Genomic DNA, 27,872 nt, shown 5'->3' with positions numbered 1-27,872 from the left:
TCTACTAAACTTTTTTTTTTTTCTTTGCGGTACGCAGGCCTCTCACTGTTGTGGCCTCTCCCACTGCGGAGCACAGGCTCCGGACGCACAGGCTCAGCGGCCATAGGCTCACGGGCCCAGCCGCTCCGCGGCATGTGGGATCCTTCCAGACCGGGGCGTGAACCCGCGTCCCCTGCATCGGCAAGCAGACTCCCAACCACTGCGCCACCAGGGAAGCCCACAGAAAGGTGGTTTTTTTTTTTGTTTTGTTTTGTTTTTGCGGTACACGGGCTTCTCGCTGTTGTGGCCTCTCCCGTTGCGGAGCACAGGCTCCGGACGCGCAGGCTCAGCGGCCATGGCTCACGGGCCCAGCCGCTCCGCGGCATGTGGGATCCTCCCAGACCGGGGCGTGAACCCGCGTCCCCTGCATCGGCAGGCGGACTCCCAACCACTGCGCCACCAGGGAAGCCCACTACTAAATTTTTTTATGCAAAGCCCATGGAATCACTTCATTTTGTGGGGTCCAGCCTGGACTCTTCTTGACTATAAGCATCTTAACTTTTATATAAAAAAAAAATTCTGAGCTATTTTGCCTAAACTGACCATCTCCGGGTTATAATAAATCTTAGACGGTCAGATGCAGTTGCACTAATCCATCCTCTGCAATTCTCGACCTGAGGAACCATACTGAGATTGATCAGACCAAGAGCGTTTGGTTGGCCATTTCCAGGCTTGAGGAGACTCTACGAGCAGTACACTCTCTTTGGAATGTTACCTTAGGTACTCTTAATGACTCTCTGAACACCGCTACAGGATAAAGATTAAAATTGTTAATGAATTCAAAAACGACTTACTGGTTTACAAGCTTCCTTCAACAAGGTTATTTATCTACTGATAATCTTTTCGATTGTTTGTTTCTTCATCTTTAAAATAAAGAAATTGAGTTTGCTGATCTCTCAAGATCCCCTCCAGCTCTAACGTTCTGTGATTTTGATACTTGAGTGCGATGTGAACAGAACACACATACACTCAGACGGCACTTTGCAGCTGACAAAGCGCCTTTCACGTCCATGTCACTTGATCCTTCCGGTAGCATTCTGAGGAAACAGGACAAGTGTTCTCTTCCCCGTTAGACAGATGGAGAAGCTTACCCAGCTCACAACAGATACCTGGTAGACTAGAACTGGGCTCTAACATTCTGAGTTTTTGAGCTTTACGTCGATGCTGTTTCAGCAATACCATGCCGCCTTGAAAGTAGTATCGAGAACGTGAAGCACTGTTTGACTTGGAGAGGAAACACAATTGGCAATATTACACAGGGGTCAGGATGCGGCCAATGCTAATGGGATCTATCAATTTATCAGAATCAGGAAGGTATGTTTTTATTCATATGGACTCCAGAATCAAATATTAGCAAAATGTAAGTGCTGAGTGAACACAGGATGAGACCAAGAAATATGATAGTGTAGCGTTAGTAAACTTCTCTGATAAAATTTCCTCAAGAGTTTCTTTCCTCTTCCAATTCACTGTGGAAGATGACGTTTCAGTAAGCGGAGGGGGTGGGGTAGAGTGGGACCAACCAACCTTAGAAGCCTAATAACAGGCCACTTCTGCTGACTACATGTCTTTTGTCCACCCCAGCAACGCACATTCTTTTCTTCCCGAGAACACAAAGCACTGAAGAAATGACCGAGTCTAGAAAGATTCCCCCAAACGAGTCTGTTTTCTGATAAGCCCTAGGTAGATGTCTCACGACAGGTTGCTGATCGCTGTTCCTACTCAGGGAGCTTGAGAGGTTGCCCCGAAGAAAGTATTCAAAAATGCAAGTCTTTATCTTTCCGGAATTTCCATAAGCTCTGGATACTATTATACTTTCTGGAACAATGTAGACTCCCAACGGATCCACAGTTTTAAAAAAAAATTGCAAACCTTTGCCCTAGAGAGAGCCATCTTGAGTTTCTTCCTAGAAAAATGTGCAGATGGCATACACGCCCACTAACTTGTACATGACATTTCAGGAAGTTCGCAGACTTCCTGAAGCCCACTCCTTTTTCTTTGGCCACTCTATGCGGCCTGCAGGACCTTAGTTCCCAGAACAGTGTTCGAATGGGCACCCCCTGTGGGTGGCTGTGTTGGGTCCTTCCGTGGAAGCACGGAATCTTAACCAATGGACCACCAGGGAAGTCCCCTGAAGCCCACTCCTGGGTGGCAGTCCAAGTTAAGAATCCCTGGATTCATGTCAGGTGGTGAGATAAAGGCTTTGATAAATCAGAGTAATTAAAGGACAGGTGGAATGATAGAAGACGTCAGACAAGTCGTCTCCGAGGTCACCAACCCGCAAAGACTTGAGCTGGTGACACGCCAGGAAAAAGGAACAGCAAGAGCCAAGGCTCCGGACGGAACCTGCTCCGGTTCCATGACAGCATCCTTTCTCACTTCTATTTCTCATCCTCACTTCTTCTCTCTTAGTCCCCGCCCCCTCCAGTCCCCTGGGCCCGAGTTTTCTCCTTGAAGAGCGTCCCGAGCGCAGGGGCCACGCCTCCTCCTTCCCCGCCTCACCGGGGCCGCCCCATTTGACACTTTCAGGGCACGAGAAACCGAGAGTCGGGAGAGCTGCGGTGCTGCCATTTTGCCCTTGAGTCAGTCCTCGGTCCACCGTGAACTTCAGGTTCCTCGACAATACAAGCTTATCTTTACGGTGCACTCTAGACCGGGGATTCCGACCCTAAGACTCCTTTCTTTCTACATCCCCTCCTCCCCGTCTCCCTCGCGTCCCCCCCAGCCCCTCCACCTCTCTCCCCATCACTCTTCCGGGCCACTCTTCACCCTAGCCTCGGACCCGCCCCTTCCGTTCCCGGTTAGCGCCTGCGCAGACAGCCGGGAAAGATGCCTTTTGACCCAACTTAGTAGCCGTAGGCGGCCGAGCGCCGGCGGCGGGGCATTGTGGGAGAAGATGGCAGCCGCCGTTCACCCCCGAGTTGTCAGGGCCTTGCCAATGTCACGTAAGTGTCACCGGGAACGGCGGCCCCGGATCGGGAGTCCAAGATGCGGATCTAAAGTTTTGGGAGTGGCACCGTGGTGCAGCGGTCACGCTGAGTCCCTGGGCACTCTGGTTTTTCTAGGTCCGGAGCTGCCTCTGTCCAGTTCCTCCTTTTTCTCCCCTTCCCCGGCTCACGTATTAAATTGTGCACCTGGGAAGGGGTCTTCGCTGGGTGAACGTGAGCAACGCGAAGGGGAGAGGAAAAAGGGGGACATGTGAAAGACCGAGAAAGTACTGATAGGGTTGTAAGGGTTTGGGGTTATAAGAAATATTGGGGGGAAGGCGGGGGAGGAATCTGAAAATGATGGGGGGAAAAAAGGATAGTGGAGAAAACGTTCTTCATGGATTGACTATGACTTTGCGCAAACTCTTAATCGGTCTCAACTTCAGATTCCATCACAGTGGAAATGATCATACTACAACGTCAGGGAGTTTCCGAGAAGATTCAGTGAAGTATTTATAAAAGCACTTTCTAAATCAAAACCATTCCTACAAATGTGGAGGCGTTGAGGCCTCGGGGAGCGAGGGATGCTCAGGAGAGAGAAGAATCAGGACATTGGTGGAAAAAAAGGAAGAAGAATAAAAGAATATCTTAGGATTTGTCTAAGTGTAGTTTATTTTCCCTTCTATTCTGATCGGATCTGCTGTGGTCCTCAAGTTGAAAACACGCATTTGCTCTTCCACTCACTAAGAGAGGCTAGAAAAGCAAGGAAATTGGGAATACAGTTACACTTCCTCATTATTTCACCCTCCTCTCCTTCACAAACATGCCCTGCATCAACCTCCAGAAATTGCATTTTTCCATAGTGTATTTTAGTTATTACAGAATATCATTTGCTCTCAAAACTAGGTGCATGTCAGAATCATTCTTAGAGCTTTATAAAAAGTAGAAATGGAGGGCTTCCCTGGTGGCGCAGTGGTTGAGAGTCCGCCTGCCGATGCAGGGGACACGGGTTCGTGCCCCGGTCCGGGAGGATACCACGTGCCGCGGAGCGGTTGGACCTGTAAGCCATGGCCGCTGAGCCTGCGCGTCCGGAGCCTGTGCTCCGCAGCGGGAGAGGCCCCAGTAGTGAGAGACCCGAGTACTGCAAAAAAAAAAAAAAAAAAAAAAAAATGGAGACTCATTGAAGAGCTATTGAATCAGAATTTTTGAGACTGGCTCCTTGTACCTTAAATTTTAAAAAGCTCCACAGGTACTTCTAATGTTCAGCCAGAGGTGAGAGTCAGGAGTATTTGGAGGATTCTTTCTTATTTTCCATCTTGGGTAGAGCTCCTCCACGCCTCTGGGCAGGTGGTTGGTGCACATCACTTATAATGGATGGTTTCGTAGCACTCACTTCTTTGCAAAGAAATTTGCTGGTTCTTGTTAAACTGTTACATTGGTGCCACATAGTGTAGGTTGTGAATGGTAATAACGACAATTTATTGAGTTCCTGCTGTCGGCTAACCACAGTTCTAGACATTTTCATAAAATTTTTTTCCTTTAACATTTTTTTTTTTAACTTGACACCGTAGCTTGTGCTCTTTACCACTCTGCTTTACACTCTCTGGTAAAGGAAGCTTTTGAGTAAACTCGGGAGAGGCAAGTCTAGTGTGTAACATAATCAAAACACTACAGAACTGTATAAAACATATATAGTGAAATGTGGCGAGACTATTAAGTACCACAGGAAATCAGAAAAGGGAAAAAGTAGATCATCTGAAGTAGGGAGGGAAGATTGAAAGGGCAGTGGAGAATTGCAGCGCTTCCATTGATTTAAAAAAATTTTTTTTTTAGGGTTGTTATGATCTGGAAAGTCAGAGGGGTTGGACATTTTCCTGGCACTAGCAAGGACAAGGGGGTGAGAATGGAGGCAGTGAGATGACTACCTGAAGATCTGGAATAGTAGGAAAGGAGGTTGAATACGTTAGATGGGGTCAAATAATGGAGGCCTTTGAAAGCCAAGCAGAGTTTAGACCAGTGGTTTTCCAAGTGGATTTTGCAAGAGGAACCAATGGTATATAAAAATACAGTATTAGAGCTTAAAGAAAAAAAGTTTTCTGTAGTAGTAACAACAGCTAACACATGGTTCAAACTATATAGCAGACACTGTTCTAAGGGCTTTCATGTGTGTTGCAAAATGTGTATAACATATTGGTACTACATAGAACGTGCATGTAATTTACAAATAAATACTTAAAAAAAAACCCTTATGCGGTGTGGAAGCAAATACGTTTGGAGGCTATTGGTTTAGATACTAACAGTAGGAAACCAAAGTAGGTTTAATGAATAAAGGATATTATTTTCCTAATGGTGTTCCTAATAAATGGAAGAAAATGGAGAGGCTGGAGCCAAAGAGGGTAATAACATATTTATTGAGAACCTACAGTGTGCAAGGCACCATGACGTACTTACCCATTTATTATTATTATTTTTTTTAATTAATTAATTTATTTATGGCTGTGTTGGGTCTTTGTTGCTGTGCGCGGGCTTTCTCTAGTTGCGGTGAGCGGAGGCTACTCTTCGTTGTGGTGCGCGGGCTTCTCATTGTGGTGGCTTCTCTTGTTGTGGAGCATGGGCTCTAGGCGCGCAGGCTTCAGTAGTTGTGGCACGTGGGCTCAGTAGTTGTGACTCGCGGGCTGTAGAGCTCAGGCTCAGTAGTTGTGGTGCGCGGGCTTAGTTCCTCTGCGTCATGTGGGATCTTCCTGGACCAGGGCTCGAACCCATGTCCGCTGCATTGGCAGGCGGATTCTTAAACACTGAGCCACCAGGGAAGCCCTTACCCATTTATTATTAATTTTCATATCAGCCCTCTAAAATGTAACTTTCATGAGGCCAGGGACTTTGTCTTTTTTACTATGTTAGTCACAGTTTCTAGAATAATGCTTGGCTGGTAATTGTTGAAAAAACAAATAACCATGTGAGGTTAGTGTAACATTACTTTCTGAGGAATTTCAAAGTAATAGTAAAATACTCCTGGAACTCTTAATGTGTGCTGGGTAATGTGCTAAATGCTTTACACACATTTACTCCAATCCTCATAACAGTCCTTGCAGATGTTCATACCTAGACTCCAGTAATTCTTCTCATTTTATTTGCTCTGTCCTTTATCCTGTGCCCTAACTTCCTTACTCATCCTTCTAATCATTCCCTTTCATACATTCTCAACTCCCCAGCCCTTATCCCTTTGACATAAAAAAATCAATGCTGATTAAACCAAGCTTTCCACATATGCTTTCCACATATTTCCTGCCTGCCCCTGAGCGGCTGAGAGCTAAGCTAAGGAAAACTCCAAACGAATTGAGTGTCCTTATTTTAAATCCATGAATGCAAACCTCAAATGGATTTTCAGCACATTTTTTCTAGGAAATTTGCTTTCCCTTTCTCCATATGACTAGTTAACACTGCCAGTCTCCTAAAACTTTTAACACGTGCTTCTGTCTTGTTCTTAGCTTTACAGAGAATGGAAAGGAATCAGATGGGAACAATCTTTTTCCCACCCTGAAAATCTAATAGCTGAGCTGGGGTAATTCTCTGCTTTCCCCCCTCTTACAGTGTATGAGCTTCTCCTGGTCTGGTGGAAGGCCAGTTCCCTCATTTGGCCTTTGATCCCATCCTCCCTTCCCTCTTCCTCCCCTCTCCTGAGTCATTAACATTTCCCCTCTACTGGGTCGTTCCCATCAACATCTAAATATGTTATAATATTTCATATTAAAAGAACCCTTCCTTGTCTTGCTGTTCCTCTAGTCCCATTTTCCTTTGTCCCTTTACATCGTATCCCCAGAGAAGAGTTTTCTATACTCCTCTTAGGACCACCCTCCCAATCAAATTGCTCTTGTTCAGGCCATTTACAACCAACAGTTTCTAGACCCTAGGGTCCTCTGCCCTCCTCTTACTTCACTTTTCAGCAGCATTCGATAGAGTTGACTATTCTCTCCATCAATCACTTTCTTCTTTTGGCTTCTGGACACCATTTTCTTTTGTTTTTTTCTCTCACCTCACTGGGCCACTTTTCAGTTTCCTTTGCAGGCTCTTTGGGTTAGTCATGTAACCCCTCTGAGCCTTGGTTTCCTCATCTGTAAAGTGGCAATAAAGATAGTGTGAAATAAAATAATATCTATTAAGCGCTAAGAACGATGCCGGGTGCCTTTGTAAGTTTAGCTGTTATTTATACATTATTATTTTGTTACTATTACGTGTCTGATCTGCACTGTTTGTTTCTAGTCTCTGTGGTTGCAGTAACCATTCGGCAAGCTAGGCTTTTTCTCCAATTCCATACTTTCGGTTGGGAAGATCAGTGGTTTCTGGGCACAGCGCCACTGGAAAGTCAGCTTTAGAAAGCAGAACAGACTTATTGATACTTTCTTAGTTACTTACTTGTCTACTTTTGATGATTTTCATTAGTTTTTTCTTAAGTCTGAAGTGTACTCTTTATTTTTTTAAAGTAATTAATTTATTTTTGGCTGTGTTGGGTCTTTGTTGCTACACGTGAGCTTTTCTCTGGTTGCACTGAGTGGGGGCTACTATTTGTTGCGGTGCGCTGGCTTCTCATTGCGGTGGCTTCTCTTGTTGCGGAGCGTGGGCTCTAGGCATGCGGGCTTCGGTAGTTGTGGTGCGCAGCCTCAGTAGTTGTGGCTCGCGGGGTTAGGTGCTCCACGGCATGTGGGATCTTCCCAGACCAGGGCTCGAACCTGTGTCCCCTGCATTGGCAGGCAGATTCTTAACCTCTGCACTCCCAGGGAAGCCCCTGAACCGTACTCATTTAAAAAAATAATCTCTGGGCTTCCCTGGTGACGCAGTGGTTGAGAGTCTGCCTGCCGATGTAGGGGACACGGGTTTGTGACCCGGTCCGGGAAGATCCCACATGCCGCGGAGCGGCTGGGCCCGTGAGCCATGGCCGCTGAGCCTGCGCGTCCGGAGCCTGTGCTCCGCAACGGGAGAGGCCACAACAGTGAGAGGCCCGCATATTGCAAAAAAAAAAAATAAATAATAATAATCTCTTACCTCTACCTCCAACCCATATCATCAACTCTGTTTTTCATTCATCATCAGTTTTACAGTCTGTTCCAGGTACGTCTTTTGCTGTTCCCTGCGCTGGGCTTATTCATTCCCACCCCTATGTTGTTAGATGTGTTACGTGTTTCACATGGAAATCTATCTTTTCTGTTACTACTCTTTCAAATCTTTCTTAAAACACTTTATTCGGGAGTCCTTCCTCATGAGTCTCTAACTTATGGCACCTTTACTTTGCATTCTCTCTGCTCCTTTCATGTAGAGATTTATACTCTCTTAATTTGTAACTTTATTATTATCTTTCTTAACATGATTTATCTTTTTAGGTAAATTATATCCTATAGGGCAGGGAGTTTGCTTTCTAACTTTTATACATTTCCTTATGTCCTATGGATTTTTTTGTTGCAATAATTTGTGTTGATTATTGCTGTTGTTACGTAAATTATAAAAGTTAAATTTAAACTGTAACCTAAGTAAATGAAAATACGGATAGCAAAATAATGTCGCATTTCTAGGAAAAGAAGCTGTTTGAATTCATGGTCAATTTTATGTATATTCTGGGGTTCTCTTTAAGGTTCTTCTGTTACTACAATAGCCACGTCTGTGTTTCATGGCCCACCGCAGCGCCAGCTTCATCATGCACTCATACCTCATGGGAAAGGTGGGCGTTCCTCAGTCAGTGGGATTGTGGCCACTGTGTTTGGAGCGACAGGATTCCTGGGCCGCTATGTTGTCAACCACCTTGGTAAAGTACCTTGTGTTCAACGTACTCCAAAGCCATTTATTATAGTTGCCTAATGAGAACTGTTTCTTTTCATTGTAACAGTGTTTTGAATTACTCCTATCTTGGATTTATGTAATTTTGGTCTGCTGTATGTTATGAACAGGCCCAGACTTCCTATATCGGACGTTAATACAGGAAAGGGGGCTCTGAAAAGTTATGACATCTCTAGCATGGCAAAATATGTTTCTTACTAAAAATAGAATCAATTCACCTATCATACTAGAATTTAAATGTCACAAAATCACTGTTGTATAATGTAACCATATTACGGTAACGTTGACCCTTGTTCCAATCCATTCTTTTTTAGGTCGCATGGGGTCACAAGTGATCGTCCCCTACCGGTGTGAGCCATATGATACCATGCACCTTCGCCCAATGGGTGACCTGGGCCAGATTATCTTTCTGGTAAGAGCCCCTGTTACTGATTATTGGAGTTGATAAACGTAAATTACTAAGGTCATTTTTAGCGTAGAGAGGCAGTATAATAAAGCAGCAACTTCATCCCAGAGTGGACCAAGGGCATCCTCCATTCACAGGCCATTCTTGTAAACCCTAGTCCAGCAGTTAGCACACATTTTCTCTAAAGGGCCAGATAGGAAATATTTTAGGCTTTGCAGGTCATAGGCTCTTTGTCATGTTTACTCAGCTCTGCCCTTGTAGCCTAAAAGCAGCTACAGGTAATATATAAACAAATGGCTGTGTTCCGATCAAACTTTGTTTACAAAGCTAGATTGCAGGCTAGATTTGCCTGTGGGCCATAGTTTGCCAACCTCTGCTCTAAACCTATGCTGGCCAGTAGCCATCAGCCACGTATGGCTCTTGAGCCCTTGAAATGTGGCTGGTGTGGATTGAGGTGCGCTGTAAGTGTGAATTACACATCAGATTTCAAAGACTTGGTTCGAAGAAGATAATATTCAATATATTGTTAATAATTTTTTACATTTATTACATATTGAAATAGTATTTTGGATAAATTGGGTCAAATAAAATATTATTAAAATGAATTTCACCTGTTTCTTTTTATTCTTTTAAAAGTGGCTAAGAGAAAATTTAGAATTACATATGTGCCGCGTGTTATATTTCTCTTGGGCGGTGCTTCGATAGAGAAAATCACAAGTAGGGTGTTTTATAACTTGGTTGGCTAGGATAGACTTAACTTCCGACACTTCTTCCTGAGCATTCACTGTCGTTATTCTTCAACCTGCAGGTTCTTCCCTTAGGTCAGTAGTTAGTTGCCAGCAGGGTAGGGGGAATTGTGTGGGGAGAACCTTCAAGGGAGTGATTTGAAATGTGTGGGCCCTTTTGGCTGTCCCAGTGACCGGAGACCATACTGGTTTATTAGGCAGGGGCCAGGGATGCAGAGTACCCTACAGCGCACAGGTCCTTTCCACGGAAAATGATGCCGTCCCAGTGCCTGCGGTTTCCTGTGGAGAAACACTCCGGGCCTGGGGGCTTGGGTCAGCTGTTCTTGTAGCTAACTTTTCTTACTTTCATCATCCTGCCTGGGCCTGAGCACTTCCACTGACACACCTTCCTCTTTTAAAAAATGTTTGTTAAACATCCTTAGTATCTGTTTTATTCACACAGATTATTTGTGACCTCATTAAATTTTGACTTATTTTTAATGGCATTTTCATTTATTCTTTACTGAAGGTTCACAAGCTAACTATAATATTTATACTGGAAATTTCTTATTTCTAAAGTGTTTTTCTTTTCCACAGTCTATTTCTCAAATGTCTGCTTGGTATTACAGCTGGAGGAGCTTGGCCTTTTCCTAGTTGGAGGAGCTTGGCCTTTTCCTAGCTGGAGGAGCTTGGCCTTTTCCTAGTCGGAGGAGCTTGGCCTTTTCCTAGCTGGAGGAGCTTGGCCTTTTCCTAGCTGGAGGAGCTTGGCCTTTTCCTAGCTGGAGGAGCTTGGCCTTTTCCTAGCTGGAGGAGCTTGGCCTTTTCCTAGTCGGAGGAGCTTGGCCTTTTCCTAGCCGGAGGAGCTTGGCCTTTTCCTAGTCGGAGGAGCTTGGCCTTTTCCTAGCCGGAGGAGCTTGGCCTTTTCCTAGTCGGAGGAGCTTGGCCTTTTCCTAGTCGGAGGAGCTTGGCCTTTTCCTAGTCGGAGGAGCTTGGCCTTTTCCTAGTCGGAGGAGATTGGCCTTTTCCTAGTCGGAGGAGCTTGGCCTTTTCCTAGCTGGAGGAGCTTGGCCTTTTCCTAGCCGGAGGAGCTTGGCCTTTTCCTAGCTGGAGGAGCTTGGCCTTTTCCTAGCCGGAGGAGCTTGGCCTTTTCCTAGCTGGAGGAGCTTGGCCTTTTCCTAGCTGGAGGAGCTTGGCCTTTTCCTAGTTGGAGGAGCTTGGCCTTTTCCTAGTCGGAGGAGCTTGGCCTTTTCCTAGCTGGAGGAGCTTGGCCTTTTCCTAGCTGGAGGAGCTTGGCCTTTTCCTAGCTGGAGGAGCTTGGCCTTTTCCTAGCTGGAAGAGCTTGGCCTTTTCCTAGTCGGAGGAGCTTGGCCTTTTCCTAGCCGGAGGAGCTTGGCCTTTTCCTAGTCGGAGGAGCTTGGCCTTTTCCTAGCCGGAGGAGCTTGGCCTTTTCCTAGTCGGAGGAGCTTGGCCTTTTCCTAGTCGGAGGAGCTTGGCCTTTTCCTAGTCGGAGGAGCTTGGCCTTTTCCTAGCCGGAGGAGCTTGGCCTTTTCCTAGCCGGAGGAGCTTGGCCTTTTCCTAGCCGGAGGAGCTTGGCCTTTTCCTAGTTGGAGGAGCTTGGCCTTTTCCTAGCTGGAGGAGCTTGGCCTTTTCCTAGCTGGAGGAGCTTGGCCTTTTCCTAGTTGGAGGAGCTTGGCCTTTTCCTAGCCGGAGGAGCTTGGCCTTTTCCTAGTTGGAGGAGCTTGGCCTTTTCCTAGTTGGAGGAGCTTGGCCTTTTCCTAGCCGGAGGAGCTTGGCCTTTTCCTAGTTGGAGGAGCTTGGCCTTTTCCTAGCTGGAGGAGCTTGGCCTTTTCCTAGTCGGAGGAGCTTGGCCTTTTCCTAGCCGGAGGAGCTTGGCCTTTTCCTAGCTGGAGGAGCTTGGCCTTTTCCTAGTCGGAGGAGCTTGGCCTTTTCCTAGTCGGAGGAGCTTGGCCTTTTCCTAGTCGGAGGAGCTTGGCCTTTTCCTAGCCGGAGGAGCTTGGCCTTTTCCTAGCTGGAGGAGCTTGGCCTTTTCCTAGTTGGAGGAGCTTGGCCTTTTCCTAGCCGGAGGAGCTTGGCCTTTTCCTAGTTGGAGGAGCTTGGCCTTTTCCTAGTTGGAGGAGCTTGGCCTTTTCCTAGCCGGAGGAGCTTGGCCTTTTCCTAGTTGGAGGAGCTTGGCCTTTTCCTAGCTGGAGGAGCTTGGCCTTTTCCTAGTCGGAGGAGCTTGGCCTTTTCCTAGCCGGAGGAGCTTGGCCTTTTCCTAGCTGGAGGAGCTTGGCCTTTTCCTAGTCGGAGGAGCTTGGCCTTTTCCTAGTCGGAGGAGCTTGGCCTTTTCCTAGTCGGAGGAGCTTGGCCTTTTCCTAGCTGGAGGAGCTTGGCCTTTTCCTAGCTGGAGGAGCTTGGCCTTTTCCTAGCCGGAGGAGCTTGGCCTTTTCCTAGCCGGAGGAGCTTGGCCTTTTCCTAGCCGGAGGAGCTTGGCCTTTTCCTAGCCGGAGGAGCTTGGCCTTTTCCTAGCCGGAGGAGCTTGGCCTTTTCCTAGCCGGAGGAGCTTGGCCTTTTCCTAGCCGGAGGAGCTTGGCCTTTTCCTAGCCGGAGGAGCTTGGCCTTTTCCTAGTTGGAGGAGCTTGGCCTTTTCCTAGCCGGAGGAGCTTGGCCTTTTCCTAGTTGGAGGAGCTTGGCCTTTTCCTAGCCGGAGGAGCTTGGCCTTTTCCTAGCCGGAGGAGCTTGGCCTTTTCCTAGCCGGAGGAGCTTGGCCTTTTCCTAGCCGGAGGAGCTTGGCCTTTTCCTAGCTGGAGGAGCTTGGCCTTTTCCTAGCCGGAGGAGCTTGGCCTTTTCCTAGCTGGAGGAGCTTGGCCTTTTCCTAGCCGGAGGAGCTTGGCCTTTTCCTAGCTGGAGGAGCTTGGCCTTTTCCTAGCCGGAGGAGCTTGGCCTTTTCCTAGCTGGAGGAGCTTGGCCTTTTCCTAGCCGGAGGAGCTTGGCCTTTTCCTAGTTGGAGGAGCTTGGCCTTTTCCTAGCCGGAGGAGCTTGGCCTTTTCCTAGCCGGAGGAGCTTGGCCTTTTCCTAGTTGGAGGAGCTTGGCCTTTTCCTAGTTGGAGGAGCTTGGCCTTTTCCTAGCTGGAGGAGCTTGGCCTTTTCCTAGTTGGAGGAGCTTGGCCTTTTCCTAGCTGGAGGAGCTTGGCCTTTTCCTAGTCGGAGGAGCTTGGCCTTTTCCTAGCCGGAGGAGCTTGGCCTTTTCCTAGCCGGAGGAGCTTGGCCTTTTCCTAGCCGGAGGAGCTTGGCCTTTTCCTAGCTGGAGGAGCTTGGCCTTTTCCTAGTTGGAGGAGCTTGGCCTTTTCCTAGCCGGAGGAGCTTGGCCTTTTCCTAGTCGGAGGAGCTTGGCCTTTTCCTAGCTGGAGGAGCTTGGCCTTTTCCTAGCTGGAGGAGCTTGGCCTTTTCCTAGCTGGAGGAGCTTGGCCTTTTCCTAGCTGGAGGAGCTTGGCCTTTTCCTAGCTGGAGGAGCTTGGCCTTTTCCTAGCTGGAGGAGCTTGGCCTTTTCCTAGTTGGAGGAGCTTGGCCTTTCCTAGCCGGAGGAGCTTGGCCTTTTCCTAGCTGGAGGAGCTTGGCCTTTTCCTAGTCGGAGGAGCTTGGCCTTTTCCTAGTCGGAGGAGCTTGGCCTTTTCCTAGTCGGAGGAGCTTGGCCTTTTCCTAGCTGGAGGAGCTTGGCCTTTTCCTAGCTGGAGGAGCTTGGCCTTTCCTAGCTGGAGGAGCTTGGCCTTTTCCTAGCTGGAGGAGCTTGGCCTTTTCCTAGTCGGAGGAGCTTGGCCTTTTCCTAGCTGGAGGAGCTTGGCCTTTTCCTAGTCGGAGGAGCTTGGCCTTTTCCTAGCCGGAGGAGCTTGGCCTTTTCCTAGCTGGAGGAGCTTGGCCTTTTCCTAGCTGGAGGAGCTTGGCCTTTTCCTAGCTGGAGGAGCTTGGCCTTTTCCTAGTCGGAGGAGCTTGGCCTTTTCCTAGCTGGAGGAGCTTGGCCTTTTCCTAGTCGGAGGAGCTTGGCCTTTTCCTAGCCGGAGGAGCTTGGCCTTTTCCTAGCCGGAGGAGCTTGGCCTTTTCCTAGCCTGGAGGAGCTTGGCCTTTTCCTAGTTGGAGGAGCTTGGCCTTTTCCTAGCTGGAGGAGCTTGGCCTTTTCCTAGCTGGAGGAGCTTGGCCTTTTCCTAGTTGGAGGAGCTTGGCCTTTTCCTAGCCGGAGGAGCTTGGCCTTTTCCTAGCTGGAGGAGCTTGGCCTTTTCCTAGTCGGAGGAGCTTGGCCTTTTCCTAGTCGGAGGAGCTTGGCCTTTTCCTAGTCGGAGGAGCTTGGCCTTTTCCTAGCTGGAGGAGCTTGGCCTTTTCCTAGCTGGAGGAGCTTGGCCTTTTCATAGCTGGAGGAGCTTGGCCTTTTCCTAGCTGGAGGAGCTTGGCCTTTTCCTAGCTGGAGGAGCTTGGCCTTTTCCTAGCTGGAGGAGCTTGGCCTTTTCCTAGCTGGAGGAGCTTGGCCTTTTCCTAGTTGGAGGAGCTTGGCCTTTTCCTAGCCGGAGGAGCTTGGCCTTTTCCTAGCTGGAGGAGCTTGGCCTTTTCCTAGTCGGAGGAGCTTGGCCTTTTCCTAGTCGGAGGAGCTTGGCCTTTTCCTAGTCGGAGGAGCTTGGCCTTTTCCTAGCTGGAGGAGCTTGGCCTTTTCCTAGCTGGAGGAGCTTGGCCTTTTCCTAGTTGGAGGAGCTTGGCCTTTTCCTAGCCGGAGGAGCTTGGCCTTTTCCTAGCTGGAGGAGCTTGGCCTTTTCCTAGTCGGAGGAGCTTGGCCTTTTCCTAGTCGGAGGAGCTTGGCCTTTTCCTAGCTGGAGGAGCTTGGCCTTTTCCTAGTCGGAGGAGCTTGGCCTTTTCCTAGTCGGAGGGGCTTGGCCTTTTCCTAGCTGGAGGAGCTTGGCCTTTTCCTAGCTGGAGGAGCTTGGCCTTTTCCTAGCTGGAGGAGCTTGGCCTTTTCCTAGCTGGAGGAGCTTGGCCTTTTCCTAGCTGGAGGAGCTTGGCCTTTTCCTAGTTGGAGGAGCTTGGCCTTTTCCTAGCCGGAGGAGCTTGGCCTTTTCCTAGCTGGAGGAGCTTGGCCTTTTCCTAGTCGGAGGAGCTTGGCCTTTTCCTAGTCGGAGGAGCTTGGCCTTTTCCTAGTCGGAGGGGCTTGGCCTTTTCCTAGCTGGAGGAGCTTGGCCTTTTCCTAGCTGGAGGAGCTTGGCCTTTTCCTAGCTGGAGGAGCTTGGCCTTTTCCTAGCCGGAGGAGCTTGGCCTTTTCCTAGATGGAGGAGCTTGGCCTTTTCCTAGCCGGAGGAGCTTGGCCTTTTCCTAGCTGGAGGAGCTTGGCCTTTTCCTAGTCGGAGGAGCTTGGCCTTTTCCTAGTCGGAGGAGCTTGGCCTTTTCCTAGTCGGAGGAGCTTGGCCTTTTCCTAGCTGGAGGAGCTTGGCCTTTTCCTAGCTGGAGGAGCTTGGCCTTTTTCCTAGCTGGAGGAGCTTGGCCTTTTCCTAGCTGGAGGAGCTTGGCCTTTTCCTAGCTGGAGGTGCTTGGCCTTTTCCTAGTTGGAGGAGCTTGGCCTTTTCCTAGCCGGAGGAGCTTGGCCTTTTCCTAGCTGGAGGAGCTTGGCCTTTTCCTAGCTGGAGGAGCTTGGCCTTTTCCTAGCTGGAGGAGCTTGGCCTTTTCCTAGCCGGAGGAGCTTGGCCTTTTCCTAGTTGGAGGAGCTTGGCCTTTTCCTAGCTGGAGGAGCTTGGCCTTTTCCTAGCTGGAGGAGCTTGGCCTTTTCCTAGCCGGAGGAGCTTGGCCTTTTCCCTAGTTGGAGGAGCTTGGCCTTTTCCTAGCCGGAGGAGCTTGGCCTTTTCCTAGCCGGAGGAGCTTGGCCTTTTCCTAGCTGGAGGAGCTTGGCCTTTTCCTAGCTGGAGGAGCTTGGCCTTTTCCTAGCTGGAGGAGCTTGGCCTTTTCCTAGCCGGAGGAGCTTGGCCTTTTCCTAGTTGGAGGAGCTTGGCCTTTTCCTAGCTGGAGGAGCTTGGCCTTTTCCTAGCTGGAGGAGCTTGGCCTTTTCCTAGCCGGAGGAGCTTGGCCTTTTCCTAGTTGGAGGAGCTTGGCCTTTTCCTAGCTGGAGGAGCTTGGCCTTTTCCTAGCCGGAGGAGCTTGGCCTTTTCCTAGCTGGAGGAGCTTGGCCTTTTCCTAGCTGGAGGAGCTTGGCCTTTTCCTAGCCGGAGGAGCTTGGCCTTTTCCTAGTTGGAGGAGCTTGGCCTTTTCCTAGGTGGAGGAGCTTGGCTTTTTCCTAGTCGGAGGAGCTTGGCCTTTTCCTAGCTGGAGGAGCTTGGCCTTTTCCTAGCCGGAGGAGCTTGGCCTTTTCCTAGTTGGAGGAGCTTGGCCTTTTCCTAGTTGGAGGAGCTTGGCCTTTTTCCTAGTCGGAGGAGCTTGGCCTTTTCCTAGCTGGAGGAGCTTGGCCTTTTCCTAGCCGGAGGAGCTTGGCCTTTTCCTAGCCGGAGGAGCTTGGCCTTTTCCTAGCGGAGGAGCTTGGCCTTTTCCTAGCCGGAGGAGCTTGGCCTTTTCCTAGCTGGAGGAGCTTGGCCTTTTCCTAGTTGGAGGAGCTTGGCCTTTTCCTAGCCGGAGGAGCTTGGCCTTTTCCTAGTCGGAGGAGCTTGGCCTTTTCCTAGCTGGAGGAGCTTGGCCTTTTCCTAGCTGGAGGAGCTTGGCCTTTTCCTAGCTGGAGGAGCTTGGCCTTTTCCTAGCTGGAGGAGCTTGGCCTTTTCCTAGTCGGAGGAGCTTGGCCTTTTCCCTAGCTGGAGGAGCTTGGCCTTTTCCTAGTCGGAGGAGCTTGGCCTTTTCCTAGCCGGAGGAGCTTGGCCTTTTCCTAGTCGGAGGAGCTTGGCCTTTTCCTAGTCGGAGGAGCTTGGCCTTTTCCTAGTCGGAGGAGCTTGGCCTTTTCCTAGCCGGAGGAGCTTGGCCTTTTCCTAGCCGGAGGAGCTTGGCCTTTTCCTAGCAGGAGGAGCTTGGCCTTTTCCTAGCTGGAGGAGCTTGGCCTTTTCCTAGCTGGAGGAGCTTGGCCTTTTCCTAGTTGGAGGAGCTTGGCCTTTTCCTAGTCCGGAGGAGCTTGGCCTTTTCCTAGCTGGAGGAGCTTGGCCTTTTCCTAGTCGGAGGAGCTTGGCCTTTTCCTAGTCGGAGGAGCTTGGCCTTTTCCTAGTCGGAGGAGCTTGGCCTTTTCCTAGCTGGAGGAGCTTGGCCTTTTCCTAGCTGGAGGAGCTTGGCCTTTTCCTAGCTGGAGGAGCTTGGCCTTTTCCTAGCTGGAGGAGCTTGGCCTTTTCCTAGCTGGAGGAGCTTGGCCTTTTCCTAGCTGGAGGAGCTTGGCCTTTTCCTAGCTGGAGGAGCTTGGCCTTTTCCTAGTTGAGGAGCTTGGCCTTTTCCTAGCCGGAGGAGCTTGGCCTTTTCCTAGCTGGAGGAGCTTGGCCTTTTCCTAGCGGAGGAGCTTGGCCTTTTCCTAGTCGGAGGAGCTTGGCCTTTTCCTAGTCGGAGGAGCTTGGCCTTTTCCTAGCCTGGAGGAGCTTGGCCTTTTCCTAGCGGAGGAGCTTGGCCTTTTCCTAGCTGGAGGAGCTTGGCCTTTTCCTAGCTGGAGGAGCTTGGCCTTTTCCTAGTCTGGAGGAGCTTGGCCTTTTCCTAGCTGGAGGAGCTTGGCCTTTTCCTAGTCGGAGGAGCTTGGGCCTTTTCCTAGCCGGAGGAGCTTGGCCTTTTCCTAGCTGGAGGAGCTTGGCCTTTTCCTAGCTGGAGGAGCTTGGCCTTTTCCTAGCTGGAGGAGCTTGGCCTTTTCCTAGTCGGAGGAGCTTGGCCTTTTCCTAGCTGGAGGAGCTTGGCCTTTTCCTAGTCTGGAGGAGCTTGGCCTTTTCCTAGCCGGAGGAGCTTGGCCTTTTCCTAGCTCGGAGGAGCTTGGCCTTTTCCTAGCCGGAGGAGCTTGGCCTTTTCCTAGTTGGAGGAGCTTGGCCTTTTCCTAGCTGGAGGAGCTTGGCCTTTTCCTAGCTGGAGGAGCTTGGCCTTTTCCTAGTTGGAGGAGCTTGGCCTTTTCCTAGCCGGAGGAGCTTGGCCTTTTCCTAGCTGGAGGAGCTTGGCCCTTTTCCTAGTCGGAGGAGCTTGGCCTTTTCCTAGTCGGAGGAGCTTGGCCTTTTCCTAGTCGGAGGAGCTTGGCCTTTTCCTAGCTGGAGGAGCTTGGCCTTTTCCTAGCTCGGAGGAGCTTGGCCTTTTCCTAGCTGGAGGAGCTTGGCCTTTTCCTAGCTGGAGGAGCTTGGCCTTTTCCTAGTCGGAGGAGCTTGGCCTTTTCCTAGCTGGAGGAGCTCTGGCCTTTTCCTAGCTGGAGGAGCTTGGCCTTTTCCTAGTTGGAGGAGCTTGGCCTTTTCCTAGCCGGAGGAGCTTGGCCTTTTCCTAGCTGGAGGAGCTTGGCCTTTTCCTAGTCGGAGGAGCTTGGCCTTTTCCTAGTCGGAGGAGCTTGGCCTTTTCCTAGTGGAGGAGCTTGGCCTTTTCCTAGCTGGAGGAGCTTGGCCTTTTCCTAGCTGGAGGAGCTTGGCCTTTTCCTAGTCTGGAGGAGCTTGGCCTTTTCCTAGCGGAGGAGCTTGGCCTTTTCCTAGCTGGAGGAGCTTGGCCTTTTTCCTAGTCGGAGGAGCTTGGCCTTTTCCTAGCTGGAGGAGCTTGGCCTTTTCCTAGCTGGAGGAGCTTGGCCTTTTCCTAGTCGGAGGAGCTTGGCCTTTTCCTAGTCGGAGGAGCTTGGCCTTTTTCCTAGCTGGAGGAGCTTGGCCTTTTCCTAGCTGGAGGAGCTTGGCCTTTTCCTAGCTGGAGGAGCTTGGCCTTTTCCTAGCCGGAGGAGCTTGGCCTTTTCCTAGTTGGAGGAGCTTGGCCTTTTCCTAGCTGGAGGAGCTTGGCCTTTTCCTAGCTGGGAGGAGCTTGGCCTTTTCCTAGCCGGAGGAGCTTGGCCTTTTCCTAGTTGGAGGAGCTTGGCCTTTTCCTAGCGGAGGAGCTTGGCCTTTTCCTAGCGGAAGGAGCTTGGCCTTTTCCTAGCTGGAGGAGCTTGGCCTTTTCCTAGCTGGAGGAGCTTGGCCTTTTCCTAGCTGGAGGAGCTTGGCCTTTTCCTAGTTGGAGGAGCTTGGCCTTTTCCTAGGTCGGAGGAGCTTGGCCTTTTTCCTAGTCTGGAGGAGCTTGGCCTTTTCCTAGCTGGAGGAGCTTGGCCTTTTCCTAGCCGGAGGAGCTTGGCCTTTTCCTAGTTGGAGGAGCTTGGCCTTTTCCTAGCTGGAGGAGCTTGGCATTTTCCTAGTCGGAGGAGCTTGGCCTTTTCCTAGCTGGAGGAGCTTGGCCTTTTCCTAGCTGGAGGAGCTTGGCCTTTTCCTAGTCTGGAGGAGCTTGGCCTTTTCCTAGTTGGAGGAGCTTGGCTTTTTCCTAGTCGGAGGAGCTTGGCCTTTTCCTAGCTGGAGGAGCTTGGCCTTTTCCTAGCCGGAGGAGCTTGGCCTTTTCCTAGCTGGAGGAGCTTGGCCTTTTCCTAGTTGGAGGAGCTTGGCCTTTTCCTAGTTGGTGGAGCTTGGCTTTTTCCTAGTCGGAGGAGCTTGGCCTTTTCCTAGCTGGAGGAGCTTGGCCTTTTCCTAGCCGGAGGAGCTTGGCCTTTTCCTAGCCGGAGGAGCTTGGCCTTTTCCTAGCCGGAGGAGCTTGGCCTTTTCCTAGCCGGAGGAGCTTGGCCTTTTCCTAGCTGGAGGAGCTTGGCCTTTTCCTAGTTGGAGGAGCTTGGCCTTTTCCTAGCCGGAGGACCTTGGCCTTTTCCTAGTCGGAGGAGCTTGGCCTTTTCCTAGCTGGAGGAGCTTGGCCTTTTCCTAGCTGGAGGAGCTTGGCCTTTTCCTAGCTGGAGGAGCTTGGCCTTTTCCTAGCTGGAGGAGCTTGGCCTTTTCCTAGTCGGAGGAGCTTGGCCTTTTCCTAGCTGGAGGAGCTTGGCCTTTTCCTAGTCGGAGGAGCTTGGCCTTTTCCTAGCGGAGGAGCTTGGCCTTTTCCTAGTCGGAGGAGCTTGGCCTTTTCCTAGTCGGAGGAGCTTGGCCTTTTCCTAGTCGGAGGAGCTTGGCCTTTTCCTAGCCGGAGGAGCTTGGCCTTTTCCTAGCCGGAGGAGCTTGGCCTTTTCCTAGCTGGAGGAGCTTGGCCTTTTCCTAGCTGGAGGAGCTTGGCCTTTTCCTAGCTGGAGGAGCTTGGCCTTTTCCTAGTTGGAGGAGCTTGGCCTTTTCCTAGCCGGAGGAGCTTGGCCTTTTCCTAGCTGGAGGAGCTTGGCCTTTTCCTAGTCGGAGGAGCTTGGCCTTTTCCTAGTCGGAGGAGCTTGGCCTTTTCCTAGGCGGAGGAGCTTGGCCTTTTCCTAGCTGGAGGAGCTTGGCCTTTTCCTAGCTGGAGGAGCTTGGCCTTTTCCTAGCTGGAGGAGCTTGGCCTTTTCCTAGCTGGAGGAGCTTGGCCTTTTCCTAGCTGGAGGAGCTTGGCCTTTTCCTAGCTGGAGGAGCTTGGCCTTTTCCTAGCTGGAGGAGCTTGGCCTTTTCCTAGTTGGAGGAGCTTGGCCTTTTCCTAGCTGGAGGAGCTTGGCCTTTTCCTAGCTGGAGGAGCTTGGCCTTTTCCTAGTCGGAGGAGCTTGGCCTTTTCCTAGTCGGAGGAGCTTGGCCTTTTCCTAGTCTGGAGGAGCTTGGCCTTTTCCTAGCTGGAGGAGCTTGGCCTTTTCCTAGCTGGAGGAGCTTGGCCTTTTCCTAGCTCGGAGGAGCTTGGCCTTTTCCTAGCTGGAGGAGCTTGGCCTTTTCCTAGTCGGAGGAGCTTGGCCTTTTCCTAGCTGGAGGAGCTTGGCCTTTTCCTAGTCGGAGGAGCTTGGCCTTTTCCTAGCCGGAGGAGCTTGGCCTTTTCCTAGCTGGAGGAGCTTGGCCTTTTCCTAGCTGGAGGAGCTTGGCCTTTCCTAGCTGGAGGAGCTTGGCCTTTTCCTAGTCGGAGGAGCTTGGCCTTTTCCTAGCTGGAGGAGCTTGGCCTTTTCCTAGTCGGAGGAGCTTGGCCTTTTCCTAGCCGGAGGAGCTTGGCCTTTTCCTAGCCGGAGGAGCTTGGCCTTTTCCTAGCCGGAGGAGCTTGGCCTTTTCCTAGTTGGAGGAGCTTGGCCTTTTCCTAGCTGGAGGAGCTTGGCCTTTTCCTAGCTGGAGGAGCTTGGCCTTTTCCTAGTTGGAGGAGCTTGGCCTTTTCCTAGCCGGAGGAGCTTGGCCTTTTCCTAGCTGGAGGAGCTTGGCCTTTTCCTAGTCGGAGGAGCTTGGCCTTTTCCTAGTCGGAGGAGCTTGGCCTTTTCCTAGTCGGAGGAGCTTGGCCTTTTCCTAGCTGGAGGAGCTTGGCCTTTTCCTAGCTGGAGGAGCTTGGCCTTTTCCTAGCTGGAGGAGCTTGGCCTTTTCCTAGCTGGAGGAGCTTGGCCTTTTCCTAGCTGGAGGAGCTTGGCCTTTTCCTAGCTGGAGGAGCTTGGCCTTTTCCTAGCTGGAGGAGCTTGGCCTTTTCCTAGTTGGAGGAGCTTGGCCTTTTCCTAGCCGGAGGAGCTTGGCCTTTTCCTAGCTGGAGGAGCTTGGCCTTTTCCTAGTAGGAGAAGCTTGGCCCTTTTCCTAGCGGAGGAGCTTGGCCTTTTCCTAGTCTGGAGGAGCTTGGCCTTTTCCTAGTCGGAGGAGCTTGGCCTTTTCCTAGCTGGAGGAGCTTGGCCTTTTCCTAGCTGGAGGAGCTTGGCCTTTTCCTAGTGGAGGAGCTTGGCCTTTTCCTAGCCGGAGGAGCTTGGCCTTTTCCTAGCTGGAGGAGCTTGGCCTTTTCCTAGTCGGAGGAGCTTGGCCTTTTCCTAGTCGGAGGAGCTTGGCCTTTTCCTAGCTGGAGGAGCTTGGCCTTTTCCTAGTCGGAGGAGCTTGGCCTTTTCCTAGTCGGAGGAGCTTGGCCTTTTCCTAGCTGGAGGAGCTTGGCCTTTTCCTAGCTGGAGGAGCTTGGCCTTTTCCTAGCTGGAGGAGCTTGGCCTTTTCCTAGCTGGAGGAGCTTGGCCTTTTCCTAGCTGGAGGAGCTTGGCCTTTTCCTAGTTGGAGGAGCTTGGCCTTTTCCTAGCCGGAGGAGCTTGGCCTTTTCCTAGCCTGGAGGAGCTTGGCCTTTTCCTAGTCGGAGGAGCTTGGCCTTTTCCTAGTCGGAGGAGCTTGGCCTTTTCCTAGTCGGAGGAGCTTGGCCTTTTCCTAGCTGGAGGAGCTTGGCCTTTTCCTAGCTGGAGGAGCTTGGCCTTTTCCTAGCTGGAGGAGCTTGGCCTTTTCCTAGCTGGAGGAGCTTGGCCTTTTCCTAGTTGGAGGAGCTTGGCCTTTTCCTAGCCGGAGGAGCTTGGCCTTTTCCTAGCTGGAGGAGCTTGGCCTTTTCCTAGTCGGAGGAGCTTGGCCTTTTCCTAGTCGGAGGAGCTTGGCCTTTTCCTAGTCGGAGGAGCTTGGCCTTTTCCTAGCTGGAGGAGCTTGGCCTTTTCCTAGCTGGAGGAGCTTGGCCTTTTCCTAGCTGGAGGAGCTTGGCCTTTTCCTAGCTGGAGGAGCTTGGCCTTTTCCTAGCTGGAGGAGCTTGGCCTTTTCCTAGTTGGAGGAGCTTGGCCTTTTCCTAGCCGGAGGAGCTTGGCCTTTTCCTAGCTGGAGGAGCTTGGCCTTTTCCTAGCTGGAGGAGCTTGGCCTTTTCCTAGCTGGAGGAGCTTGGCCTTTTCCTAGCCGGAGGAGCTTGGCCTTTTCCTAGTTGGAGGAGCTTGGCCTTTTCCTAGCTGGAGGAGCTTGGCCTTTTCCTAGCTGGAGGAGCTTGGCCTTTTCCTAGCCGGAGGAGCTTGGCCTTTTCCTAGTTGGAGGAGCTTGGCCTTTTCCTAGCCGGAGGAGCTTGGCCTTTTCCTAGCCGGAGGAGCTTGGCCTTTTCCTAGCTGGAGGAGCTTGGCCTTTTCCTAGCTGGAGGAGCTTGGCCTTTTCCTAGCCGGAGGAGCTTGGCCTTTTCCTAGCCGGAGGAGCTTGGCCTTTTCCTAGTTGGAGGAGCTTGGCCTTTTCCTAGCTGGAGGAGCTTGGCCTTTTCCTAGCTGGAGGAGCTTGGCCTTTTCCTAGCCGGAGGAGCTTGGCCTTTTCCTAGTTGGAGGAGCTTGGCCTTTTCCTAGCTGGAGGAGCTTGGCCTTTTCCTAGCCGGAGGAGCTTGGCCTTTTCCTAGCTGGAGGAGCTTGGCCTTTTCCTAGCTGGAGGAGCTTGGCCTTTTCCTAGCCGGAGGAGCTTGGCCTTTTCCTAGTTGGAGGAGCTTGGCCTTTTCCTAGCTGGAGGAGCTTGGCCTTTTCCTAGTCGGAGGAGCTTGGCCTTTTCCTAGCTGGAGGAGCTTGGCCTTTTCCTAGCCGGAGGAGCTTGGCCTTTTCCTAGTTGGAGGAGCTTGGCCTTTTCCTAGTTGGAGGAGCTTGGCTTTTTCCTAGTCGGAGGAGCTTGGCCTTTTCCTAGCTGGAGGAGCTTGGCCTTTTCCTAGCCGGAGGAGCTTGGCCTTTTCCTAGTTGGAGGAGCTTGGCCTTTTCCTAGTTGGAGGAGCTTGGCTTTTCCTAGTCGGAGGAGCTTGGCCTTTTCCTAGCTGGAGGAGCTTGGCCTTTTCCTAGCCGGAGGAGCTTGGCCTTTTCCTAGCTGGAGGAGCTTGGCCTTTTCCTAGTTGGAGGAGCTTGGCCTTTTCCTAGCCGGAGGAGCTTGGCCTTTTCCTAGCTGGAGGAGCTTGGCCTTTTCCTAGCTGGAGGAGCTTGGCCTTTTCCTAGCTGGAGGAGCTTGGCCTTTTCCTAGTTGGAGGAGCTTGGCCTTTTCCTAGCCGGAGGAGCTTGGCCTTTTCCTAGCTGGAGGAGCTTGGCCTTTTCCTAGTCGGAGGAGCTTGGCCTTTTCCTAGTCGGAGGAGCTTGGCCTTTTCCTAGTCGGAGGGGCTTGGCCTTTTCCTAGCTGGAGGAGCTTGGCCTTTTCCTAGCTGGAGGAGCTTGGCCTTTTCCTAGCTGGAGGAGCTTGGCCTTTTCCTAGCTGGAGGAGCTTGGCCTTTTCCTAGTTGGAGGAGCTTGGCCTTTTCCTAGCCGGAGGAGCTTGGCCTTTTCCTAGTCGGAGGAGCTTGGCCTTTTCCTAGCTGGAGGAGCTTGGCCTTTTCCTAGCTGGAGGAGCTTGGCCTTTTCCTAGCTGGAGGAGCTTGGCCTTTTCCTAGCTGGAGGAGCTTGGCCTTTTCCTAGTCGGAGGAGCTTGGCCTTTTCCTAGCTGGAGGAGCTTGGCCTTTTCCTAGTCGGAGGAGCTTGGCCTTTTCCTAGCCGGAGGAGCTTGGCCTTTTCCTAGTCGGAGGAGCTTGGCCTTTTCCTAGTCGGAGGAGCTTGGCCTTTTCCTAGTCGGAGGAGCTTGGCCTTTTCCTAGCCGGAGGAGCTTGGCCTTTTCCTAGCCGGAGGAGCTTGGCCTTTTCCTAGCTGGAGGAGCTTGGCCTTTTCCTAGCTGGAGGAGCTTGGCCTTTTCCTAGCTGGAGGAGCTTGGCCTTTTCCTAGTTGGAGGAGCTTGGCCTTTTCCTAGCCGGAGGAGCTTGGCCTTTTCCTAGCTGGAGGAGCTTGGCCTTTTCCTAGTCGGAGGAGCTTGGCCTTTTCCTAGTCGGAGGAGCTTGGCCTTTTCCTAGTCGGAGGAGCTTGGCCTTTTCCTAGCTGGAGGAGCTTGGCCTTTTCCTAGCTGGAGGAGCTTGGCCTTTTCCTAGTCGGAGGAGCTTGGCCTTTTCCTAGTCGGAGGAGCTTGGCCTTTTCCTAGCTGGAGGAGCTTGGCCTTTTCCTAGCTGGAGGAGCTTGGCCTTTTCCTAGCTGGAGGAGCTTGGCCTTTTCCTAGCTGGAGGAGCTTGGCCTTTTCCTAGCTGGAGGAGCTTGGCCTTTTCCTAGTTGGAGGAGCTTGGCCTTTTCCTAGCCGGAGGAGCTTGGCCTTTTCCTAGCTGGAGGAGCTTGGCCTTTTCCTAGTTGGAGGAGCTTGGCTTTTTCCTAGTCGGAGGAGCTTGGCCTTTTCCTAGCTGGAGGAGCTTGGCCTTTTCCTAGCCGGAGGAGCTTGGCCTTTTCCTAGCTGGAGGAGCTTGGCCTTTTCCTAGTTGGAGGAGCTTGGCCTTTTCCTAGCCGGAGGAGCTTGGCCTTTTCCTAGCTGGAGGAGCTTGGCCTTTTCCTAGCTGGAGGAGCTTGGCCTTTTCCTAGCTGGAGGAGCTTGGCCTTTTCCTAGTTGGAGGAGCTTGGCCTTTTCCTAGCCGGAGGAGCTTGGCCTTTTCCTAGCTGGAGGAGCTTGGCCTTTTCCTAGTCGGAGGAGCTTGGCCTTTTCCTAGTCGGAGGAGCTTGGCCTTTTCCTAGTCGGAGGGGCTTGGCCTTTTCCTAGCTGGAGGAGCTTGGCCTTTTCCTAGCTGGAGGAGCTTGGCCTTTTCCTAGCTGGAGGAGCTTGGCCTTTTCCTAGCTGGAGGAGCTTGGCCTTTTCCTAGTTGGAGGAGCTTGGCCTTTTCCTAGCCGGAGGAGCTTGGCCTTTTCCTAGCTGGAGGAGCTTGGCCTTTTCCTAGTCGGAGGAGCTTGGCCTTTTCCTAGTCGGAGGAGATTGGCCTTTTCCTAGTCGGAGGAGCTTGGCCTTTTCCTAGCTGGAGGAGCTTGGCCTTTTCCTAGCCGGAGGAGCTTGGCCTTTTCCTAGCTGGAGGAGCTTGGCCTTTTCCTAGCCGGAGGAGCTTGGCCTTTTCCTAGCTGGAGGAGCTTGGCCTTTTCCTAGCCGGAGGAGCTTGGCCTTTTCCTAGTTGGAGGAGCTTGGCCTTTTCCTAGTTGGAGGAGCTTGGCTTTTTCCTAGTCGGAGGAGCTTGGCCTTTTCCTAGCTGGAGGAGCTTGGCCTTTTCCTAGCCGGAGGAGCTTGGCCTTTTCCTAGCTGGAGGAGCTTGGCCTTTTCCTAGTTGGAGGAGCTTGGCTTTTTCCTAGTCGGAGGAGCTTGGCCTTTTCCTAGCTGGAGGAGCTTGGCCTTTTCCTAGCTGGAGGAGCTTGGCCTTTTCCTAGCTGGAGGAGCTTGGCCTTTTCCTAGCCGGAGGAGCTTGGCCTTTTCCTAGCTGGAGGAGCTTGGCCTTTTCCTAGCCGGAGGAGCTTGGCCTTTTCCTAGCTGGAGGAGCTTGGCCTTTTCCTAGCCGGAGGAGCTTGGCCTTTTCCTAGTTGGAGGAGCTTGGCCTTTTCCTAGTTGGAGGAGCTTGGCTTTTTCCTAGTCGGAGGAGCTTGGCCTTTTCCTAGCTGGAGGAGCTTGGCCTTTTCCTAGCCGGAGGAGCTTGGCCTTTTCCTAGTTGGAGGAGCTTGGCCTTTTCCTAGTTGGAGGAGCTTGGCTTTTTCCTAGTCGGAGGAGCTTGGCCTTTTCCTAGCTGGAGGAGCTTGGCCTTTTCCTAGCCGGAGGAGCTTGGCCTTTTCCTAGCCGGAGGAGCTTGGCCTTTTCCTAGTTCTCTGTGACTGGGGATTATTGGTCATCTTGTCAGTCCTCAAAATTGAGGTATTTCACAAGTGATGGATGAAAACCTTTACCGGCTTGCAAACGCGGAGTCATCGGAATTAAGCTGAATGACATGTATTCCATGTTTTCCATGGGTGTTTATTGTGTCTGCTCCGCTCCTGGCGTTGAGCTAAGCTCTGAGTGTGTCTTGTTGAACAAGACCACAGGGAACTCAGTCTTAACAGGGCGTACAGACACAAAGTGCATAACTTTGAATACGGTCATGTTTATGAACGCGGAAGCCCAGGAAAGTTGTAACGGGGGGACGCCTCACTATGTTGTTGTTTATTTTTGAGAAGGACGGACCACGTGGGGTGTGGGGTGCCGATCTCCCCACTTTAGTCTCTGTTGGAAACTGCTGTCTGAACAGCCGTTTGCTTCACCAGCCTGATCGTGCCCCTGGGCCTTTATTCCTGGGAATTCGGTTTCCTTTTGACTGCTCCTCTCTGGGCATCACTCTTGGGCCACTGACGCAGTTATGCCGCAAGCTCTTCCGCTCTGAGTCTTCCTGGGTCCGCCCTTCCCCGCCTGTGCCATCTTCTCTGGAAAGGCCGTGTTAAGCGCATTCTGTGCAGAGCGCTTGTTTGGTTGAGTGTGTTGCTCGCTGTGCTGCAGATTTTCTGTATATTTCACTTACTCGTCATAGCAACCCCGTGGGGTAGGTCGTATTTTCACGTTTTGCACGGAGTCTGGAGAGAGCATTTGTACACTGATAGTAAATGGCACAGTGGAATTTGCGTTCTGTCTCTTGTACCGCATCCTCCACAGTCAGTTGTAGCCAGTGCTGCCTGGCGAGGGCTTCGTCTTTTTGCCCTTGAATCTGATTCCCGTAGCCCCCTCTCTCTTTTCTATTCTCCCCCAGCCCCCCGCTTCTCTTCCGTTCTCCCCTCTTTTCTCACTCTCCCTCCCACCTCCCTCACTCACAGATACAACTAAGAAATCCATACTACTTATTATCTTCCTTCAAAATGCTTTCAAATTTTATTTTCATTTTAACATAGGAAGTGCTCTGCCTTTGTCCAGGGGTCTTTAGTCCCTTGTCACTGTTTCGGACAAGACACATTGATCTGACTTAAGTCCTAAACGCCTGCTCACAAGTGCAGGTCTCCACCGAAGTCTGCCATCAGCTCACCCGGAACTGATAGGCAGGTCACTTCTCTCTGAGTGCTGTTTTCATGTCTTTTAAGCAAAAATGACCAGATCTGGGATTATAAAGAGTAGAGTTAAAAAGAAATAAGAAAATAGTCATGAGTATTCCCAATTTAACGTTAACCTTTGAGAGACACCCCTCCTATCTTCTGTCTAACTAGTTGGTGCTAACAAGGGAAAGTCAGTTTACCTCCCAAATGATCCTCGGTTCTTTGGCTGTATTTCATTCAGGAAGGGAGACTTGATTGCTAGATTCCTTTACAGGCTTCTGCGGGGCAGTTGGGAG

General features: G+C 51.4%; 1 protein-coding gene across 1 annotated transcript in view; it reads left to right on the top strand.

The window, feature by feature from the left end:
- The first annotated feature begins 2,563 nt into the window (after window positions 1-2,563).
- The window catches only part of NDUFA9 (NADH:ubiquinone oxidoreductase subunit A9), a 46,138-nt gene continuing 20,829 nt past the window's right edge, over window positions 2,564-27,872 (top strand). The window contains exons 1-3 of the mRNA XM_032646291.1: window positions 2,564-2,981; window positions 8,587-8,757; window positions 9,104-9,201. Of these exons, the coding sequence (XP_032502182.1) occupies window positions 2,933-2,981; window positions 8,587-8,757; window positions 9,104-9,201 (318 nt within the window). The 5' untranslated portion in view covers window positions 2,564-2,932. The remainder of the gene's footprint in view (window positions 2,982-8,586; window positions 8,758-9,103; window positions 9,202-27,872) is intronic.

This window comes from Phocoena sinus, chromosome 10, assembly GCF_008692025.1.
Source record: "Phocoena sinus isolate mPhoSin1 chromosome 10, mPhoSin1.pri, whole genome shotgun sequence".
Taxonomy (NCBI): Eukaryota; Metazoa; Chordata; class Mammalia; order Artiodactyla; family Phocoenidae; genus Phocoena; species Phocoena sinus.
Note: the sequence above shows the minus strand (reverse complement) of the source record. Positions and strands in the feature narration are given on the sequence as shown.